Source organism: Panthera leo, chromosome B4, assembly GCF_018350215.1.
Source record: "Panthera leo isolate Ple1 chromosome B4, P.leo_Ple1_pat1.1, whole genome shotgun sequence".
NCBI classification, from domain to species: domain Eukaryota; kingdom Metazoa; phylum Chordata; class Mammalia; order Carnivora; family Felidae; genus Panthera; species Panthera leo.
The window spans coordinates 16558628-16581981 of NC_056685.1; the positions used below are offsets into that span (position 1 = coordinate 16558628).

The 23354-nt window shown below is 43.0% G+C and overlaps 1 protein-coding gene across 3 annotated transcripts in view; it reads left to right on the forward strand.

The window, feature by feature from the left end:
- The first annotated feature begins 418 nt into the window (after positions 1-418).
- The window catches only part of CACNB2 (calcium voltage-gated channel auxiliary subunit beta 2), a 383221-nt gene continuing 360285 nt past the window's right edge, over positions 419-23354 (forward strand). For 2 of the 3 annotated variants that reach the window (XM_042945034.1, XM_042945035.1), the window contains exons 1-2: positions 419-582; positions 9649-9741. In XM_042945034.1, coding sequence (XP_042800968.1) covers positions 460-582; positions 9649-9741 — 216 coding nt within the window. In that variant the 5' untranslated portion in view covers positions 419-459. Of the gene's footprint in view, positions 583-848; positions 973-9648; positions 9742-23354 lie in introns of those variants that run through there. The other variant, XM_042945036.1, reaches the window with a different exon arrangement.

The window sequence follows — 23354 nt, forward strand, 5'->3', positions numbered from 1 at the left end:
CGCGCGTGCCACGGCGACGCGCAGCGGCCGGGCCGGAGCCCACGCGGCCCGCGCCTCCCGCGGGGAACTTTTCGGCGCCCGGCTGCCTTGTCACTCTCGCTTTCCGACGCGCCTCCCCCTGGGCTCGCGCTCCCCGCGCTGCCTCCCTCCCTCCCTCCCTCCCTCCCGCCGAGGAGCTCCCCCGGGCGCCCGCGGCTCGCGTCCCCGTCCCCGCCGCTCCGCGCTCGCCCTGCCCGGCCGCCCCGCCGCCCCGCGTCTCGCTTTTCAAAATGGCCCGGCCCCGTCCCGCGCCCTGAGAGCGCGGCGAGCGCGGCGCCGAGCCCCGGGCGGCCCCCCGGAGCGGGGAGCGCGGGGAGCGCGCGGAGCGGACGGCAGGGGAGGGGGGGGGCGGAACGGGGGAGCGGAGGAGGGGACCCGCCGCCAGGGGCCGGCTGCTAGCTCCGCGCCGACTTTTCGCCAATGGTCCAAAGCGACATGTCCAAGTCGCCTCCCACAGCGGCGGCGGCGGCGGTGGCGCAGGAGATCCAGATGGAACTGCTGGAGAACGCGGCTCCCGCGGGGGCGCTCGGAGCGGCCGCACAGGTAGCGACGGCGCCGCGCCTTCTCCTTTCTTTGTGAGCATTCCGGGCGCCGACCCCCCGGCTCTCCCGGCGCCTCCTCCGCCGGACTCCCTCGCCTCGCCGCTCCCCTCCCGCCCGGGCTCCTCCGCCGCCTCCTCTCCCCTCGCCCTTTGCCACCCACTTCTCCCTTCCCGGCGCCGGGGGACCCTGCCCCTTTCCGCCGGTCCCCGGCTCTGGCGCGGCTTCCATTTTTCTCTGCTTCCGAAAAGCGAGTGCCAAGGGGCGGGGGGAGAGACCTCCGGGTCTTCAGAGGCTGCCCCCGGGGCTGCTGGGGCTGCCCTCCTCGCCCCTTCCCGGGAGAGGCACATGGATAGACATGAACCAGGCGAGCGGACTGGACCTGCTCAAGATCGTGAGTCCGGGTGGGCGGGAGGGGCTCGGCTCCCCCCGACCCTTCCGGGCGTGCTCGGAGCTGGGGTGGGGAGGCAGCGTGGGAGGCGGTAGGGGTGCGCAGGGGCGTGGGGCGCTCGGCCCCGGGCCCCGGGCCCCGGGCGCAGCCGGGACCCCCCCCCCCCGCCCCCGCACCTGGGGCGTTCTGCCGCCTTGACGGCTCAGCTCCCCTCGCGCCGCTTGCCGCCGTCTGCCTGCACCCCTCTTTCTTTCTCTTGAGAGAGTTGGGGACGCGAAAGTTTTTATTTTTCCTCCCCACCCCCCCCGCCCTGAAATGTTAGCCGTTCCAGGGAGCCCCGGGACCCCCTTCCTCTCCGATGAGTATTAGCGGTTTCTGGAAAAATTCCGGTTCGCTGCTCGTTGTGAAATAGGAGATGTCAGTTGTGGGCGTTGGGCAATGATAAGGTGGTGGCTTTTACGTAAGGCTTTGGCAGGTACAGTTTGGATTACAGACACCTCCAGGTCTCAGCGGTAAGGAGTCTCTCAACTTTTATCCTGCCAGGGAGATGACTTCAGACTCCGAGCTGTGGGCTGCTGGGCGAGCGAAGTGAGGAGGTTAGGATTACATTTCAAGCATCGTTTTGGAGAAATGTCTCTTTGCCTAGCGATACGGGCTTGTTGATTTCAAGCCTGCATTTGCTAGATTGTAATTTGTGGTGGTTACATATTTCTGTACTTAAAAAAAAAACTTATAAATATGTCGTTTCTGTTTTTTATATTTATATATGCTCAAGAGAGAGCGTGTTCTTAGAGTGTTGTTTCCTGTAGCAGTGGGAGGGAGTAGGACACGGTAATAAAGGTTACAAATGTTTTGTTGCCATTGTTGTTTTGATAGGGGATAGAAATTGACGGCTCTGAGATTCTGTTGATACCGTTAATAATGGCGGTGTCATTGGCTTAATCATGGAGCTTTAGTGAACTTTCTTTTGCTACCGGGAAATAACCTTGCTAACTTAAAACACATAATTCACTTTGAGATGGAAGAAAAATGTGGAAACCAAATTGTGTAATCAGAAATCCATTTCTTTCATAGGGGTAGCACAGCTAGCTTTTAGTCGGCCTTGGGCTGTTTGGCTGCTGAACCAGAGAGGGGACGTATAGCTAACCACCTACATTCCCATCTAGCTTCTGCCGGGGGACCTGAATTCTTACCAACACATGTCACATTTGTTCTAAACTCCTGATTTGATCTAGACTCTTAACCAGGTTAGATGACAGTGAGAAATGTACTCCGAGAACTCATTTATTTCTGGATGAAAGTCTTGAATTTTGATAGAAGAAAGGACTTTTAGGCCATTTTTTTTCTTTGATCTTCCTTTAGGGATTTTTTTTTTTTTAAGTTTTCATTCTTATGATAAAAATAGAGTTCCTGAATTCCTGGAGATCAAAGTTACTGCTGACAGAAAACATGACTACATTCAGATAAGAAATACTAAATTCACTTAGTGATTTATGTCGTTAAATGTAAGTCAACAAATTGTTGTTAGTTGCGGTTATGAAATGATTCATATGTGAGGAGACACCGTTTCTGCCTTCAAGGGTGACAAATGTGTGGCAATTGTATGGTACAGGACTCTAAGTGAGGTACTGAATCTTCTATGGTTTCCGAGGAGTAAAGATCACAAACGTTCTATATGGAGTAATCTGCAAGGACTTCATAGAAGAGGTGGCTTTTGAGAAGAGCTTCGAAGGGTGGGTGAGGTTTGACTCGAGATTGTTTCTCAGAGAGATGGTGGGAGCCATATAGGAGGTAAAGTCGCAAAAATTGTAAGTCTTGTAACATACTGATCATGTGTAGCTTGAAGAGAGTATGGAAAGGTACAGATTGGGCAGAGTTCGGCAGCAGATTTACAAGGCAATTTGAGGCCACATTTTGGAGGCATTGGAACCTGCTGTGTGATGAATGATAGAACCATGGAAGGGGTTCAACCATGGAGTCGCATTCAGAAGATACACCTAGGAATGTTCTGGAAGGTATTTTAGAGTTTCAGGAGTCCAGAGGTGGAGCTGCCAGACAGGAGATTGGTATAACAGTTTGGACAAGAGGTATTAAGGCCTAAACTAAAGAGAGAGAGAGAGAGAGAGAGAGAGAGAGAGAGACGATAATGGATACGACAGGCCCGTGCGTGAGACACTTCAAAGATTCAATGCACAGGAATTGGCTAGTGAGTGGATAAATATACGAGAGGGAGGAAGAAGGGAGGAAAGGATATTACAAGCAGGTTGGAGGTATAAATATTCAACTGTGTCCACATCCGTCTCGTTGCTTTCTCTACCTTCCAAAAATGAAAGCAGTTTTCCTTGAATTGTGTGTCTATCACCTCGGGTATTTGAGGGAAACTTTGCCATGCTTCTTTTATTTCTAATAAATCATGGCATCGTAGGATCAGAGGGCTGTGAAAACTTGGCATCTATTCACTGGGCAGGACAGGACAGCAGTAAAACCGCCTAAAAAGGGGGGGCGGGCTGTCTCAGGAGCGTCCCCCTTTTTTTGTGATACTGAGTAATAGTAAATCTACTTAGAAATGGGATTTTCACTTGCAAATGGTGTGTCTAAGCAATCACTGGTTTTAAGAATCCTTTTTTCTTTTTTTTTACCTCTGGATTTTATTACAAGTTCTGTATGAACAGAAGATTTAGATTCACAGACTTCCCATTCTCCTTTTTTATGTTAATAATCCTGTCGAGGGAGGGATGGGGCACCCCTCCTACACCCCAACCCTTTCAGTGCAGCACATAAACAACACGAATAAGTTTCTTACATGAGAAGAGGGTTGGCAGTCTAACTACGGGTTGTAAGTTCTGATGGAAGCAAATGGCATCGCTTTTTGGGTAACCTGCCGAACAGCGTCACTGCAAACTTGGACCTCCTCCAAAGTCGGGCGCCAATCTAGTATTCTGCCTCCAAAGCTTCAAATCTGCATTGTCTACGACTATAGCCCCCAGCCACGCGTAGCCTGAACTGAGATGTGCTCTACAAGTCAAATGCACACCAGATTCCAGAGACTTGATACGAAATAAAGAATATATGTCTCATTAATCATTTTTATATTGATAACATGTTGCAGTGGTAACCATTTGGATATATTGGTGTAAATAAGACACAGCATTGCCATTGATTTCCCTTGTTGTTTGCCTTTCTCGTGTGGCTACTAGAACGTTCCAACGACACGGGCTTGCATTATATTTCTGTCGGGCAGCATTAGTCTAAAATGTGGCACTGGTAAATCTCAGGGGAGTGGACTCGATGGTGTGTGATGACTGGGGGGATGGGAAGCAGGTGAAAGGGACTGAGAATAGGATAGAGACGGAGGAGACGGGCAAGAAACAAGACGGGTATGTCAGCGCTTTCTGCCGGAAAGAGATTGTAACCGGCACCTCCAGCCACACCTGAAAACGAACAGACAGTAACCAGAGGTCCTGTTTGTTTTGCTCCTAGCAACAAGACCCAGCTGGTTCCACCCCAGCGGAGTTTGCCAGATGCTTTTCAAGCATGTTGTAGTAATACCAGCTGATAGTGGCAACATCCTGAATCACCGTAGCAAGGAGCTTTATCTGAAAAGGGCAGCGGCCTTTCTCCTGGGGCTCTCGAACCACCTCCGTGTGGTTTTCCAGAAACACTTTTAGGTCCGCGGTAGAGCTTAGTCTTTTCACAGTCTCCAGAAGGAATGACCGTGGGTCTCGTGCGTCACGTTTTGCTAAAACCTTCCCCTCCGGGCCCCCCCCCACTTTCCTCCTGATTGGTATTTTCGTTCTGGTACCTGTTGCTGGATTTGATTCCGTTGAATTGCAGTGACGTAGCTTTAGTCCTTTCAGGAAGAGCTGAGCAAAATGTGTTAACCCCGTAATGGGTGGTGGCACCCTTCCCTGTGTGGCTGCAGCAGTAGTCACTGTCCTACAAATGACACACTCAGCATACGCTTACTGTCACAGCTACGCGGAGTTAGAATTAATTATGACACCACCACCAGTAGCCGAGGCTGCCTTAGAGTTCTTTCCAGGCCTGGCTGGAGGCTGCTTACGAAGAGGGCAAGGTTGATCTTCTCCTGCCCTCCCTGCCCCTGAACTTCCCCACTAGACATTTCTCTGCCGTCTGGCCTTGTCCCTCCTTCCTTGTCTACCTCCCGATCCCCAACGCAGTTCTCTTTAGGCTGCCTCTGGAGTCCTTTGTGTAAACTGATCCATACAGAAAAGAACTTACGGTTTCCCTTTTCCTAGGGAGGTAATCTCCATTACTTTACTCCTCGTAAAGGATCTGACAGTCTTGTTCGTACTAAGCTATCAGTAAATGAGGAGATTTAATGTCTGATTTCTCTCTGGATCATTTTCGCTTAGTTTGTCTGCGGCTCAGAGGGATAAATCTCAATGAATGCTAATCGAGAGAGATGGAAACTAATTTCAGGTATCAGCATTATGCTGACGAGGAGCAGTCTGCAGGGAGGAGAACGGTCACCCTATCTATCAACCACAGAAGCGGCATCATTCTTGAAGCTGTCCCCAGGGCCTGCCAAGCCAACTGTGTGTGCACGGGTGGGCTCAAATCTACAGTTAACTGGCAACTTCTAAAATTAACTACTATTGTCTATTTCAATCATACAGAATTAGGTTTCAGTGATCTGTGAAATATGAACATTTAAAACTCCAGTCCAATTTTCAAAGTCATTTAGTATCAGAGAAGACATTCATTTACACAGAGCTGATATTTGACATCATCGTGACTGTTGGATATCATTTTAATAAGTCATTTATATACTTGTGGAAATTTCTAGAATTTTTTTCTAGTTTCTGAAATCTGACTTAGCTTGGTTGATGTTTTAGGAGAAGTAAAGGAGTTTAAGTTTACAGTTTTCTTTTTCTCCTTTTTGCTGTGGTGACAACAATTTGTTTTTAGTAAGCTTCACATAACTAACAGGCAGTGAGTGGAAATGAGTGACTTTTTCAGGCTGTGTTCCAAGAAGGATTTAGGGGTCTGCACGTGTCAGGGAGAGTATTATGGGTTACACTTTGTACTCTGGCCAAACACAGACTCCCTTTCTCCTCTCCCTTTGGTGTCCTGACACTTGGGTGACTCTGATTATGAATCATTTTATATATTGGGTGTTCATATATTTAGTGTTGCTAAAAAAAAAATTTAGAAAAGCCATTTGTCCTAAAGAAGCTACATTTGCAGTAGCCCCTGAACTAAGAAAACTATATACTTCTTTTCCAGGTGGAGGCAAGTAAATATTTGATTAATCTTTCTTGCCTTCCTTTGTTTTGGGAAGATTTGGCCTTTACTTTCTTCTTCTTCTTCCCCCTCCTCCTCCTCCTCCTCCTCCTCTTCTTCTTCTTCTTCTTCTTCTTCTTCTTCTTCTTCTTCTTCTTCCTCCTCCTCCTCCTCCTCCTCCTCCTCCTCCTCCTCCTCCTCCTCCTCCTCTTCTTCTTCTTCTTAATAATTCCTGCAGATGAAATGCTCTAGTCTCCATTTTCAAGGATTTAGAGTAACTAAAGAGCAAGTAATTTCAGCAAGATGGACTTAATTTTAAATATTCATTGGATCAAAGGAAACTTTGCTTTGTAATGGTAGTATAAATTTTCACTAACATTTTTTAAAGTACATCGAAATGGACTATATTAGCTTTCCAAAAGATGCTTTAATTTGTTTTCCTCTTGATCTTGGGTATTGTTACAAGAAACGTTAAAAATTAAAAAGGAGACTATAGGAGAGAAATGATTGCTATAATTAGTAAAAGGACAGAATAGAGGTGTAATTACGCATATCTGCTTATTTTAGCTTTTAATAAATTTGATACATAATGAATAAGGATTTGCTATAACACTATTAAGAAATGAACAAGTTAATACTTTGAATAAAGCATTCCCCTTAAATTTAAGTGAAGAGGAAAGTATATATACTTTAAAACTATCACCAGTTTGCATGGGCTTCGATGGGCCACAGTTTTTTGTTGTTGTTTAGTTGGTTTTGTTTTTGTTTTTGTTTTAGTGTGCAAACTGTGCCTTAGTACAGTTGAAAACTGATAATCTAACATATATGCTTAAATATATATAGCATAGGTAGCCAAGTGCACCTGAAGTTATGTTTATGAGCAGTGTTCGTAGGGGCCCAGAAAAATTAACATGCAGATACAATTAAACACTTTTTAAAGGTATCTGATTTCTTGCAGAGAACGGTCTCCTCCTCTGGGACAGAATGTCTGAAATATTGTGTGGTTTTCACAGTGCCTGTTGTGCATTTATGAGCAACCACGAAAAAGCTTACACACCAAAGCAGCTGAATAGTAAAACATATTTATCCTGAAAAAAATCTGAAGCAAATGACCATGATAGAATTTCAGACTCACTTTCCACCCATTTCAAAATGGTACTGGAAGGACACATCATGATGGAGTAAGGTTATATTTTGACTTTGTTCTCAAAGATGATTGTATGCTCCTCATGAAGACAAATAGTGTGTTTAAAAAAAAAAAGAAAATTTAACATAGATTTGTTCCCCAACCCCCAAAGAAACATGTTAGGCCTTTAATAAAAATCTTTCAAAGGTAATAAGTCTTTTTCTGTATGGAAATATATATATTTTTCTGTATGGAAATATATATATATATATGTGTATACATATATATATATATATATATGTATACACACACACACACACACACACACACACATACATACACATTATTTAAAGAACTTCTCATGCTTTATTTTAGTGTTCTTAGGCTTTGGAAGAAAGACACTTCTGTCCAAACCTTTGTATAATAATTGGAAAAGGAAGAACGCTCTTGAAAGAATGTTATTTTTCAACAGTTTACTGAATAATGTTTACATAAGTAAGAAGAATAAGCTGCTGAGTGAGGAGAACGTTGTATAATACATTGTGAAAGCCCAGCCTAGGTTGTCTTTCCTTTTATGAAGCTGAGAGTTAATTAAATGCCATGGAAACACATTTGTATTATACAAATCCCGTAGATGCTTGAAAGAGAACAAACATCTTTAAGAAAAATTCTTGCTTTAAGATTATACCACCGTCTCACTGATTGCAAAGTCCTGTAACTTAGTCATAACACAAATGTTTGTAGTAGATTTCAGTTCGCCTAAGTGCTACATATACCATGGTTTATGGGATATTTCTCTTTTTAATTAAAAACATATGTGTGTGTCCAATATCACAAAGTAGTATTTTCAAGACCTGAACACACTGATTTTTTTTAAAAGTAACTTTTGTAAATTCTGATGAACTAATGAAGCCTCTTTGAGTCTCATCATTCTAAATGTTATATACCTTACCCCACCTTTTCCCCACTCTTCCAGTCTGTGTGTGATATTACTTTTTATACTACGTATATTACTTCTTAAAATAAGTATGTCAGTTTTAAACTATTCTTCTGACCCTGTGCCATATGCTAGGTCTCATACTAAATGCTCTAAACCTGTTATTTCATTTAATACTTAACCCGGTGAGGTGAGTGTTAATATCCCCTTTTAAAGGAAGAGAAGCCTGTTGTTTGGAGAAGTTAAGACACTGGCTCACTTTCTGCTCTAGCAGGGTTCCAACCTGTGTGCATTGAACTGTAAAGCTCAGCCTTGAGCTACTTTTCGATTGTATGTTAATGTTCAATATTTGCAACGACGTTATCTTTGCCTGGAATTAAACAGAGATTGATGCATAGTTTATTCTCCGTGCTCCGAATGCAAACGGTAGACATAATAGGAAAAGCAAGTTCATTTGCATACGTTCGGGCTTGGCTCGATCCTGTCAATTGAAGCAAATTGTCTCACTTTTTAACGCCCTGTTCTGAAATGCTTGTTTTATTATCGTTAGGATTCTATAAAACTGATTTTTCCTGTGTGCTCAGCAAAATCGCTAAGTGGATAAAAAGCCAGATTTTCATATCCCATTCAAACATGACAATAACGGGCCAGGCATTTTTATGAACTACTTTTAATTTCATCGAATTCACCACCTCGTCTATAGCTATTTCACCACTTCCAAAAGCAGTCTCTACATCCATTGATCACAGGAGGAGCTGGCACCGTGTTTCCTCCGTGTTCCCTCTGGACCTGTATAGAAACTTCTATATATACATATATATGTATATAAATAAGTTTCAGGGCCAGCAGAATTCATACTGCACGATGTTCTTCAGCCACCATATGCAGTTCTTACAAGTACCTATGGAGTTACAGATTAAAACATGAAAAACAGCCGAAATGGAAGCCCGCACCACTGGGCTGCTGGAAACAGCATTTCATTATGCACAATCTGTCGACGCATCACCTTTTCTCTCACCTTGCTGTTGTAGCTTCTTCGGTCTCTCCTGCACCGAAATCCTTGCTTTTAAACGTTTTTATCTTCAATGGCTTTGCCTCCAGATGACAGATATGCTAACAGATCACATAAGTTGTTTTAATTCGCACGTTATTGAACCCTTTGTCTGGAAACCTCTTTTCCCTATAAACTCACCATTTTGAAATCGACACTTGTGATTCCAGTGTCATTTTCTAATGATGCCCACATGATGGCAATTTATATTTTGTTTCGGTTTTTGACCCCTTTCTAGAAGTAGGCCTAGATTTTGGTGAAGGTCTAACAATAATCTCATTTATCTTTTTTTTTTTTTTTTTTCCCTTTCTTTTGTAGTCATATGGAAGAGGAGCTAGAAGGAAAAACAGATTTAAAGGATCCGATGGGAGCACTTCCTCGGACACTACCTCAAATAGTTTTGTTCGTCAGGTAAGAGAGCTCTTAAATTTCTGGTTCACAGAGGTAGATTCAAATGAATTTAATTTTTTGAAGGTGATTTTTATACCATTACCCTTAAGATGTATGTGGTGCTATGGTACTTACTTGCAGTTAAAGTGAAAAGCGCGCAGTTTCATGTGATACTTAAAATATTTAAATTTTAAGTGAGATCACGTAGTAATTCCACCCTTTCCTGGCAAGTTGGGGAAAGACAAGTGTAAAATTCACTGATTTCTTCGTAACAGAATGAGTGAACTCCAGCAGAAATGATTATGGCTTTGGGCGTTTTTTTTTTCGGCTGGGGGAGGGAATCTCCTGTTGTGGGCATCCGTGTTGCCAACTATGAACTTGAAATACCGGTGTTCCCCTAGCTTGAGTTTTCCTCTTCCCTGTTGGGAATTGGATTAACTAAAGAGGAAACTGTTCTTGGTCTTGGAACGACTGAGGCTTCTAAGGTTAAATAAAGCATATGATATCTTTGCGGCATAACTTGAACTGCCTTTGGAGACGTAGCTTTTATTTCAGGTGCTATGTGGGGTATTCCTGTCCAGCTGTTTGCAACTGTCCCCTAGACAGTGAGTGTCCACATCTTTAACATAGAAAACGTTCACACGTGCTAACAGAAAGGATTTTAACTGCCAGAGCAAGAACACAGGCAGCCCTATCTCCGAGGGCAGTAGGTTGTGTGTCTAGACTAAAGTCTTGCTAGGTGTAGATGAGTGTGTATCTTCATGCGACTAACGCTTCTTGGTGGAAAAGAAATTGGGAAGGACAGTGCTAGACAGAACCTGATTCCGTGGCTGAAGGACTCCCAGTATCTGGCCCTCGTGCTCCGAGGAATATGTCGGCCACAGGTCTTTCCCCCCAGATAATGGCGGTCAACCGGAACACCTCCATTTCTCCTGCTGGCCACTTTTCCCGTTGCTTCTTGCGCCCCTGCTCCGACACGTCCCCCCACGGTTAGTAGCACTTGGGCTTCCGTTTGTCCACCTGCCGCACCACTGGGGATTCTGTTCTTGGCTGGTTGCTGCCTCCTTACACTTTCGCGACACAGACAAAGGATGATCCCTCTTTGGCCCCCAGTTCCCTCTCTGCAATGTCAGCTATGCCAAAGGTATGTCTGAGTAACTCACATGCAACGGGAAAAATCTTGGTTCTGGTCTGTGCCAGTTAAGAATTGTTTCGGTTGCAGGAAGTTAGAACAAGAGTTGGTTAGGAAAGAATGGGGCTATTTTGCTAAGAAACATTTAGAAAGAAAAACAGAGCTGTGTTTTAACGGTGTCAGAAAGAAGGAGCCGGGAAGGGCCCAAGAGGAGCCAAAGGTGTGTGCGTTGGCAGAATCCAGGCGCCATGGTCCTAAGAATAAATGAAGGGCCTGAGAAATAGTTGCTTAGCTTAGGTGAGTCAGTGCACAGAAAGTCACCCAAGGCCTTTTCCATTTCAAGCATCCATCTCGATTCTGCCTCTGGGACAAGGAGACTGAACCAGAGGAGTGAGAAGCCACAACTGTGAGTCATTATCTCGGGGCCGGACGTCCGAAGCAGAAAAAAAATAAGCTTCTTAGAACACGTGGTAGTTGTGGCAAAGCCACACAAAGCGACAGGCAGGTTGTCGAGATTGCATGGGAAGAGAAACTGATGTTTGAAGTGAATGCCGCGTTGTGGGCAGAAATGAAGAGTAAACCGAGTCCTCTGTTGCTCGTCTTCGTCCTGTTAAAAATGTCATTGTGAGACAATGGTTGGACTTCACTTTCCAGTTGCCCCTGGCCGTGGATTTCTCTTTCATGGTGCTTTGAGAATTTCATTCGTTAACTTCATTCATTAAGGGGTGATTGCCACACTGCATATAAATTAACTGCGATTTGCTTTTCTTCACGATAACTTCCTTTCGCTTTTGCGTTCCTGGTGATGTGTGTGAGATTCTGTGCTTGAAACACAAAGATTATAAAGAGAGTTGTTAAACTACTTAATGTAAATTTAGATCTATATTGCCAAAACTTATGTGGGCATTTAAGAAGACAAGACAAAATAAAGCAAAACAAAACAACAACAACCCCCCTCCCCCCCCCCCCCCCCCAAAAACCCCTCTATCCTAAAGGGGCATCTCTTTGAAAGAAAATAAAACCCATCTTCCTGAGTCCTAGAATGAGGTGTGTGCCATGGCATGGGTTTGGGGTGATGATTACACAGGTAATGATTTCAAGGACCCTGAAGTGCCGACTTCCTTCCATCACAGAAGGAAAACCAGTGTCTGTGGCCAGAATGCTGAGTTAAAACCTAGTTTTCCTTCGATAATTTAATCTCTATTCTGTTCAAAACAGCATTCATATTTTGCTGCCATTTGAAAATAAGCAAACGTTACCTTGATAGAACTAGATATTTAATAGAGATGATTTCATCAGAGTGTTTGAAGAAATGCATGGTAGATGTTAGATTATTAAATCACCTGAAAGAACATCTTTTAAATGTGTTCTTTTTATCATAAGTAGATGTTTTGTTAAAACAAGTGACTTGTGTCCATGTATGTTACTTACCTGTCTGTGGCTGGGGCATATGTATAATTGGTAAATCACTACAACAAGTGGGATCTATTTAAAAATATCTTACAGTTAGATCATATTCCTGCCCTTGAACTAAAAATCATTTCCATATAACTTTGAAACCTTAGAATTACATTTTTAAAAATATTATATTATTTGTAAAGACTTTTTAACTATTTGGTAACCACTAGGTACTTCAGAAAGTTTCAGAGTTTGGAAATGAAAATTTTGTATAATAAATATATTAAAAATTTCAAAAATAAATAACTGACAGAATAGCATAGACTTGGCTCTGAACGGAGTTGTATCTCCCCCCAATTCCTAGGTTAATTGTGTTTGGGGGGGGTCTCTAAGGGGATGATAACAAGGTTAGATGAGGTCATATAAGAGCAGGTCCATAATCCTACAGCACTGGGAGCCTTATAAGAAAGAGATACCAAGAATGTGCACGCACAGTAAAATAGCCACGTGAGGACATAGTGAGAAGATAGCCATCTGCAAGCCAAGGAGAGAAGCCCCACCAGAAACCCACCCTGCCAGCGTTATGATCATGAACTTCCAGCCTCCAGAACTGTGAGAAAATAGATTCCTGTTGTGTAAGCCTCTCCTTCTCTGGTGCTCTGTTACGGCAGCCATAACAGAGTAATACAGGTATGTATATAAGGGGGCATGAAAACAGGCCTATTTTATGTATTTATTTATTTATTTACTCTTAAAGTAAACATTCTTACTGATCTGTAACAAAAATGCCCCCAAATGCACAAATCATAAGTGTTCAGTCTGATGAGATTTCACAGAGTAAGTCCCCATGTGGCTATCACCCAGGTCAAAAAATCAATATCACCAGCACCTGAACTCCCCCTTTTGACCCTTCTCAACCATTATTCCCTTCTTCCTTACTAAAGCTAGCCCATTACTTCTTCTTTTTATACCATAAGTTCCTGTGGCCTGTTTTTGGAGTTTTATATAAATAGAATCATTTATATCTGAATTCTTTCACTCAGCTTTACGATGGTTATATTCGTCTGTGTTGTGTGTTGCAATAAACGGTGAATCTTCTTTGCCGTATCGCACTCCACTGTTTAAATATAGCACAATTGCTTCTCTACTTTACTATTGCTAGACATTGGGTTATTTCCTGTTGGGGTTATTGAGAGTATGGCCGCGTACATGTTCTGGTATCTACCTTTGGTATGTGCACGCGTGCATTTTTGTTTGATCAGTAGAGTGGGATGGTGGGCCACGTGAACGTATGTGTTTAATTTAAGTACACACTACAAGCCAGTTTTCCAGAGTGGTTGAGCCAGTCTGCACTCCCACAAGTAGTGGGGAACAGTGTCAACTGTTTCACGGCCTTGCCAACACTTCGTATTGTCAATGTTTTTCCTTTTAGTCATTCTTGTGCCAGTGGTATGAATAGCCCTTTCCCTGATGACTAAGTCACAACTTACCCATGCTGGATTTTAGCCCTGTGGCTGTTTGATGAAAATTGTCTGCTAACCGTTTGTTGGAACATGTTGAAACATACTGGAATGCGGTAGAACGTGAACATGAAGATAAGTCTACAAAGTAGAAGGCTGAGAGGCCTTCACCCATGGTTTTATTTTATTTTTCCAAACTTTTTGTTGTATATTTTGTACCCATCATTTGTTCGTGGTGCTCTAACTAAAGTTATTTTGTAAGAAGGATCCTTAGTCTTAAGGAAAAGTTGCTTATAGATGGGTTTCTGCTTTAGGTCCTGAAGCAGGATAACAGGGACCATGAAAGAATTTCACAGTCATAGATAAAGATTCCCGGTTGTTAGTTCATCAGTTGACCTTAAGTTAACCAACTGAACAGTCTTCTGGTCCTTCACATCATCAGCCTGTTTGAGGTCAGTGATATTTCAGAGTCGGGATTGGAGGACGACTTCCTTCTTTAACTTAGTTAATTTCCCCCCGGACATCAGTTTTATGCAGGGGCTCTGGGAGAGGGGCGGAGCCCTGATCAGCATTGCAGCATGGCCACTGCCCATGGGTTGTTGGCTACATGTTTCATATATTGGTAGGCTTTTCCAGGTGCTGTGGGAACTGAGGTCGCTATGATTTCTACTCTATATAAGCTTGTTGTGAAGTGATGGCCGAGCTCACCTTATCTGTCAAGCATTTCAAAGACAGACCTTGTTCTTCCTCATATTTCCTAAAATCGTTAGTTGGAGGGAAAGTTAATTGTGGTGTTTTTTAACTGTGGTCTTACTCCTTTATGCTGCAGCGGAAATGTTACATATATGCAATATATGTTCACAGTATACCGCACTTAAAATTTCCATAGTTCTCTTTGATGTATATTGTATCAGGAGACTTACTTAAAATGGTTTCTTTTCAAGAAGGAGGTGAGTGGTTAGGGGTCGCTGTGAAAGGACTAGAGTCTGAAGCCAGGCTGCTCAGTCTGAATTCCGGCTCTGCCATTTACTAGTTGGCCTTTGGACAAGCAGCTTAATCTTTCTATTCCCCAGCCTTTTTACCAGGGAAATAGTGCCGACTTCCAAAGTTAGTTGAAAGGATTGCATGAGTTCAAACTTGCCAATTGCTTAGAACTGTAGCTGGTAGCTAGAAAGTACTATTGAAGAGCGTATTATTATTATTTATAAATACTATAGGCCATTGAGAACATCAGTTAAAACCTGGATAAGAAGTAGAGCATGGCAGAGGAAATCATAATAGTTAAGTGATATTAATAGTTATCTATTATTTCATTGTTTACCGCGTATTCTTTCTGCACCTCTGTTTGAGGCACAGAGAGGTTAAGTAACTTGTCCACAGTCACATGACAGGTAGGGTTGGAGTCAGATTTTGAATCCAGGTAGCTGACCCCAGATTCTTGCTTTTTTTGGATAGGCTACATCTCCTTGTAACAAAAGCCATGAGTAAATCAAATTGAATGACAAGTGCTTTCTTCTTTCAGCTAAGGAAGACACGTGGAAAGATTTCTACCGGTGTCTTGACTGGAGAACACATACAAAGTTAGTCTGCTTTTAACTTCCTTCCCCACAGGAAGGTGAGGATGTCTTCAGCATTGTAAACATCCCCTGGACATCATGATGCAACAAACCAGCTTTATTCCCTTATTTCTTGCATCAAAAATTGCTGAGTTCCAGTTTGTGCCACCATTCAGCACACTCTGCCTCCTGTATGAGTAATGCCAAGTGGAAAAGTAGTGCTGGGAATGTTTCCTTTCTCCCACACACACTTAGAACACACACTTAGAATCCTGAAAGTCCTCTTTTTCTTCTTCTTGTTTTGAATACACTTGGCCGTGAACTTAAGTCCGAAATCACCTGCAGCATCATGCTGGTCCACTTTGAGGTTTAGCTGAGGCTGATACAGGCCCATGAATCATTCTTATTGTGAATCTGGGTAATTCCAGGTCCATATACAACACCTGGCTTTACAGCAGGTCCGTTAGAAATGGTTTTTTAGTTCCTTAGGCTGTTGCTTCATAAACAGGCATTTTAGTTTTAATTTGTTAAGAGGCAGAAAGTGTTAAACATGCCTTCTAGGCACCCTAATTAGAATTAATGAAGATTATTGTTCAAATTATTTACGTACTAAATGGTATTTAATATATAAAGCTGCAGTTATCTTGGATTTATTGAGATTATTACGATACCGAGGTTGTCTTCAACTCAGGGAAAAACTCTTTGTACTCTGGCTCTGTGTTGTGAACAGATATGTTGATAAAAGAACTTTATTTATCATCATAACAAGGCCAGCAAAGCTACCATTCTTAAGATTCTTGATGTGTAGGGCCTTGCTTAAAGTTATAGTCTATTAAGATAATTAAGTTGTCATATAATGTAGCTCTTTCCTTCCAACTTCATCACAGAAAGAGAGAGAGAGAAAGAAAGAAAAGAAAGAAAGAAAGAAAGAAAGAAAGGAAAGAAAGAGAGAAAGAAAGAAAGAAAAGAAAGAAAGAAAAAGAAAGAAAGAGAAAGAAAAGAAAGAAAGAAAGAAACAGAAAGAAAGAAAGAAAGAAAGAAAAGAAAAGAAAAGAAAGATAGAAATCCCAGGGGTCTGTTGTCAAAGGAGGAGGAGAAAAGAAGAATGAGTAGTTTATTTTAGCACCAGAACCTAAGCGAGTAAATTAATTTACTGGAAGAAAAATAGGTGGAGAAGAGTAACAAGGCCTGCCTGGCATCGAAGGATAGAACGTTTGTGCTGTTCTTTTCAAGAGATTGTGCAAGAACCGCTAACTGTATAAATTCCTCGATACTGCCAAGGTCAGGGAAGCTATGTACATCTGCAAATGAGCGCTGGTCATCAAAGTTAAAGCAGCTCACGGGGGGGGGGGGGGGGGGGGGGGGGGGTGGGGGGGGGGGGGGGGGGGGGGTGGGGGGGGTGGAGAGGGCAGTGTTAGTCCTTCTCTCGAGCCCAGTCACTTCTCTTCTGTGTGCTCCCTCCCTTCCTTCCTTCCTTCCTTCCTTCCTTCCTTCCTTCCTTCCTTCCTTCCTTCCTTCCTTTTTTAATTTCTTCATTTTCTTAAAGACATGTGTTCTCCCTGGCTACATTTATGTACCTGGCAGTATTCCTAAGATGAACACCAAATGCTCAGCGGATGCCTGCCAGTTTGCTTTATTTGGACGACTCCACAGCATGGCAACTTTCATTGAGAGCAACGCCGTCATCTGAGCTCTGCTATAGGCCCTGCCGTGTATGGCCAGGACCCACAAACCGTTTCCACTGCTGATTTTCACAGGTCACCCTGGCTGTGCCAACTGGGGTCTTTTGTGCGGAGACTTCAGCCTTAGGAATCAGCAAGTCTTTTTTTGGAATTTTCAAGTGCCATTATTCTTTGGGGGCTCACGAGGGAGAACTCTGCAACCGATCTGGGATTGTGCTCTCGCCAACATATGTTGTGGTTGTAACAAAATAATCCTGTCGCTTCCAAGGGCTTCCAGAATACAAATCAGGATGACAAAATGGAATGAACCAAATATTTAACAGAAGGTTGCATGACACTTCCAGAACATGGTATTCTAAACAAATTCCATCTCTTCCAGTACCATGTTCTGGGTGCCGCTTTTTTGGACCTTTTATTAGTTCAGATTGGCTTTAAATGCGAATGATTAATCACAGAGACACACAGCCTATTTTTTAGTTTTGTTTTGCAAAGGCAGATTAAATTGTGATAATGATTACAGACTCCAGGCCTGCGCAGACTGATATGTTTAAGGCTGGATAAATCTTTCAGCCCTTAAATACTGGCTTGTTGCCTTGTTATGCTGTATTCGTCACAAACACAACTATAAATAATAACGTGGGAGATTTATTGCCACTGTGATTTCCTGTAAAGGTCTTTCTATCTTATTAGGCATTCACCTAGGTTTTGTGAAGGATAGGACCTGTTCTGAGACCTCTTAAGAACTCGTCTTAAATATATCAGTAGAAAAATACAGAGCTTTTTAGGAAAGAATTCCCTTGTTCTTTCTACCGTGTCAATCTATATACAGCCATGAATGTTTCACTTTTTTTTTTTAGGAGGCATTTTAGAAAGTATTAAAACAAAATTTAGATTTTCGTACTTTATACAATTAGCTTTAAGACGTCTTTCTTGATGTAGGTTTTGTGGGAGAACAAGGGCATGATTAGCTATGAAATCTGCCCCATTCTCAGACTGTGGTCATGTATTTGGAACACCTCCTGTGTGAACTAGGTTCAATTAAGATCTCTAATTATTAAAATGGTTTTGTGGATTGAGGCATTTTTATCTTTGGATGTTTTTTTCCTATTGATACAAATATGTAATTTTAAAACCGAGAATTATTTCTGCAGGTGTTTTTAGTTTCTTTGACCCTCAGATGTTTCAAATTATAATATACTTTCCACTTATGCCCCATTTTCTGCTGTTATTATCCATCCTCTTTTTGGCCAATGTCTGTAGTCTTGGAAGTCCTAGACTGAAGTAACCCCAGGAGATTAATCGAGAATTTACAAGTGATCTGATATGGAGTAACTAGTATGCCTAAGAAAATGGAATTTCATTAAATACTGAATTTGCAAAAACTGTGTCTTTCAGTTGAACGTTTAGAAGTACCACTTAAGATCACTTACTTAGCTTAAGGTTAATTATTCATGTGTCTTAGGTCTTCATAGACACCATACCTGAGATACTAGTCTGGTCCCATGAAGGGACACTCTTTTTAGGGACGGAATTATTGTCAGCTTCTCTATTGATTTATTTCTGGAAGGCTTCATGTCTGATGGTTATCAGATGCTAGAGAAGTCCGTTTTGAGATTTGGGCTTATGGCTCAAAAATACTTGCTGTGGTTCAGTTCAACAAGTAATTATTCCAATTCTGTCGCATCATTATTCCACATTCGTGACCAGGCATGTGTGTTTATTACGAAGACCCCGAGATGGAGTAAAGTGACCCAGCCCCCACCTCTACCTCAGATCTTATCACGCTTCCTTTCTCCATGTGCTTATTTTAGAGTTTGACCAATAAGGGGGGGCGGGAGGGATAGGAAAATAGTCACAGGAGGAGGGGGGAACATTTTTATAGAGTCTTCCGTGGCTACGTGATAGGGAAAATGAAGATGGAGCCCTTCAGGGAGTCCTTGTCCCCTGCACCAGCTCACTGTCCGTGTCAACCCTCCCAAACTGCCATCAAGTTTTAGAGAATTGTCTTGGCTCAGGGCCCTTCATGATTCCCTTATGTCGTTGGTGTCTGTAAAACGTTCCAGCGTCCCCTCCTTCTTTTACTTCATACCTGGTGTTGAGTCACCGGGGGACAGCTTGACTGGCTTCTGACCAGGACACGTTGCCTTAACTCTGCTTTCCCTTCTCCATCCTGGCTGAGAGTCTGGGCACCGGGACCTCACCAGTTTTTCTTTCCTGGAAAGTAGTATTTTCTCGAAGCCAGGGTCTTCTTTCTCCTATAGGTGGAAGCTTGAGGGTTTACTCCCCTTTAGAGGTCTCACTCCCATGGAAAGATTCATGATTTCTCTGTGGTCAGGGTGCTGTATTTGAAAATTGGTAAATGGGGGGCACCTGGGTGGCTCAGTCAGTTCAGTCTGACTTCGGCTCAGGTCATGATCTCCCCGTTCATGAGTTCGAGCCCCACGTCGGGCTCTGTGCTGCCAGCTCAGAGCCTGGAGCCTGCTTCGGATTCTGTGTCTCCCTCTCTCTCTGCCCCTCCCCCATTCATGCTCTGTCTCTGTCTCTCTCTCTCTCTCAAAAGTAAATATTAAAAAAATTTTAAATAAAAATTAAAAAAAAATAAAATTGCTAAATGGCCAACCACCTTTAAAAAACAAAAACAACCCCCGCCCCCCGCCCCCAACCAAACCAAACAAGCTAACTGTTCATTTGAAAGAAAAATACTGCAGGTGGTGTATTCCTTTGCTAGAGTTTTTGTAACTACGTACCACAAACGAGGCGGCTTCAACAACAGAAATCTATTGTCTCACAGTTCCGGAGGCCAAGACTATGAACTTGTCCTTCCTTCTGAGGCTGTGAAGGAAGGACCTGTTCCTGCCTCTCCCTGGCTTATAGGTGGCTGTCTTCGTGTTCATGCAGTTTCTCCCCGTTTTGGGTCAGTCTCCATATTTTCCCCGCCTCCCTTTTGTCCCCCCCCCCCATTTTTTTAAAATTTAAATTTTAGTGAAGATACAGTGCAGTATTGGTTTCAGGAGTAGCATAAGTGATTCATCACTTACATCACCCAGCGTTCATCACACGTGCCTCCTTAGCACCCGTCACCCATATAGCCCATCCCCCGACCCACTTCCCTCTGTCGACCCATAGTTTGTTTTCTGTCATTACAAGCAGATCAGACATGTTGGATTAGGGTTCATCTGGATGACCTCATGTTATCATAATTACCTCTACGAAGACCCTATCTCCAAATAAAGTCACATCCTGAGCTCTCAGGGCTTAAGTCTTCAACATGCGGGTTTGGAGGGGGGCGGATCATAACTCAACCCACAGTAGATGGTGACTGTTACAATTAGCTTCATATGTAATTTTGTTTTCTTGTAGCTTCCATGTTTAACATGAAGATAGATTTACACTAAAAAACCAGCACAGAAATAAGTCAGAGAAAGACAAATACATGATTTCACTCACATGTGGAATTTAAGAAACATAGGGGAAGGGAAGGAAAAATAGGATAAAAAGAGAGAGGGAGGCAAACCGTAAGAGACTCTTTTTTGTCTTAGATGTTTTTTAACGTTTATTTATTATTGAGAGACCGAGAGATGCAGAGCGTGAGCAGGGGAGGGGTAGAGAGAGGGGAGACACAGAATCGGAAGTAGGCTCCAGGCTCTGAGCTGTCAGCGCAGAGCCTGACGCAGGGCTTCAACTCACGAACTGTGAGATCATGACCTTAGCCAAAGTCGGTCGCCTAACCAACTGAGCCACCCAGGCGCCCCCGTAAGAGACTCTTAAATGCAGAGAACAAACTGGGGGGTGCTGGAGAGGTGTTTGGTGGGGTACGGGCTAAATGGGTGATAGGCATGAAGGAGGGCACTTGTTGGGATCATCACTGGGTGTTACGTGTAAGTGACGAATCACTAAATTCTCCTCCTGAAACCATGATTCCACTGCATGTTAACTAATTTGGATTTAAATGAAAATTTTTAAAAAGCTAACATGTATCAGAAAAACATCTTTTTCTAGAATATTAAAGGAGTAAAGAGGTACGTTTCCCCCATATGTGTCAATGGGATTCCTGTATCTTCCTGTGTATGAAATAATACGTGAAAATTTCATGTATTTTCATAATTGATCTAACCAACTCAACTAATATGTCAATTATGAATTCTCTTCAATTTTCACTGTATGAATTTTCATTTAGATTATTCCATTTCTTCAAAGTATAAGACTTTCTTTCTAAGGCCTTGATTACTTGCACCTAAGGACATGTCAGGGATTTATAAAGTGTTCAAAAGGCTTGGGGCTTTTAGAGATTAAATTCATCAGTGTTACCCAGAATCTGGTTCACTCCTTAGCATACTTTGTGTGATGGGTAAAACACACATGAACTATTGCATATCAACAACAGGTGGGTTCTTTGTACTTAGTTTCGTGACACCTGTCGATATACACACACAAGCATTTTTGCATGTGTGTGTGTGCATGAGTATGTATTTGTGACTTTTAGGTTTTCCTTGTACCCTTTAACCTCTCACATTTAAAAACAGAGCTAAATTTGGGGCACCTGGGTGGCTCAGTCGGTTGAGCGTCTGACTTCAGCTCAGGTCATGATCTCACGGTCTGTGGGTTCAAGCCCCGTGTCGGGCTCTGTGATGACAGCTCAGAGCCTGGAGCCTGCTTCAGATTCTGTGTCTCCCTCTCTCTGCCCCTTCCCCGCTCATGCTCTGTCTCTCTCTCTCTGTCAAAAATAAATAAACATTAAAAAAAATTTCTAAAGCAGAGCTAAATTGAAAAATGTACTGTGTTATGGCCTACCTCAGTGTTTTTCATTTGTATCAAGATCTGAGCCACTTAAAAATAATTTTTAGACTTGCATTTCTCACAGTGAATTATTAACTCTGTTGAGTTTTTGCAGTTGTGATTTCTAGCTTATAGTCATTTGATACCAAGGAGAATGAGGAATCGAGGTCCTCCTTTAATCTTTCAGACAATTATAAGGAGAGCCGTAGCAATGAAGAAAACCACATGGTCGGTCAGAATGCCCCGTTACGTATTAGCCACTTGTGGGGAAAAAAATCAAAGATCGTCTGGCAATCCCTTGCTGATTCATTTGATGGTGTTTACTGGTTCACCAAGGTGAGAAACATGCCGAAGAATGTTATTTACTCTTTTCAAGGTCTTATTTCCAGAAATTTTCCTTCACTAAGCCGGATGTGTTTAAGGAGTCCAGTCTAGAAATCTCAATGAAAGATTTCAGAGTCAAATGTGTCGTTAGCGTCAGAGCGCTGGGCGTGTGCATTGTGGAAACAGTTCCCAAGGGATTCTAATGCTTGCTCAGGATTAAGTGCTGTGACCTGGAAGGGATCAAGGGATCAGGCTGGGTCATAAGGAAAAAAATTAGGTAGGAAGCAGCCACCAGGAAAGTAGTAAGCCAAGACATGACTTACTGACATACAAATAGCTCTTTGGTTGTTGTTGTTTTTTTAAGTGTATTTATTTATGTTGAGAGAGTGTGTGCGCACACGCGTGAATGAGTGGGGGAGGGGGAGAGAGAGGGAGGGAGAGAACGAATCCCAAGCAGGCTCCAGTGCTGTCAATGCAGAGCCCGATTTGGGGCTCAGTCCTACAAACTGTGACATCATGACTTGAGCCAAAATTGAGAGTCAGCCACTCAACCGACTTAGCCACCCAGGTGCCCCGGTGGCCATTTGGGAACTTAGAGGAAGTGTGTATTTTAGTGGAGGAGCAGAAGGGAGGCCTGTGTGAGCCCGGAGGAAATGACATTTCATTCAGAAGAGTAAGAATAGGAAGGATTTGAGCATTTACTCCAAGAACAATTTTATATTGAGATTTTCGATTTAAATTAAGAACTTCAATTTTAAGCACTGAAATTAATATTCAGATTAAATTAAGAATAACTTAAACATTTAAATGTTAAGCACACAGGGTATTTGGGGGATGCTAAGTATCCATGTGTATGGAATCTGGATGTATGGAGATATGGATGGGAGATGAAGTTAGGGCGGGTTGGAGGGCACCAGATCCCAGGGCTTCTGTGCCTCGAGTTACACGGCAGCATCCTGGGTGAGAGAAGCTTTGAAAAAGTGCACTGATGGGTCGGCTGATTGGAAACCAGTCGCTGTCAAAGAGCGTATGAATATAAAGTTGATAGTGATAGCTAACTTTTACTGAATACTGATGGTGTGCCAGCCACTCTGGAAGGCACTTTATTAAACAGTAACCCAACTCACTGAGGCAGGTGCTATCGGCATCCACATCTAACAGGTGACGAATTGAGGCCTTAGGTTAATTGATTTGCCCAAGTTCATACACTTAGAGAGTCATTATTAGATCAAACTGGTATATTCTTGGGGACGTTTAAGGCGTTCGTTTGGGCAGTCAGAGACTTCAGGCCACACTGATGCTCCAA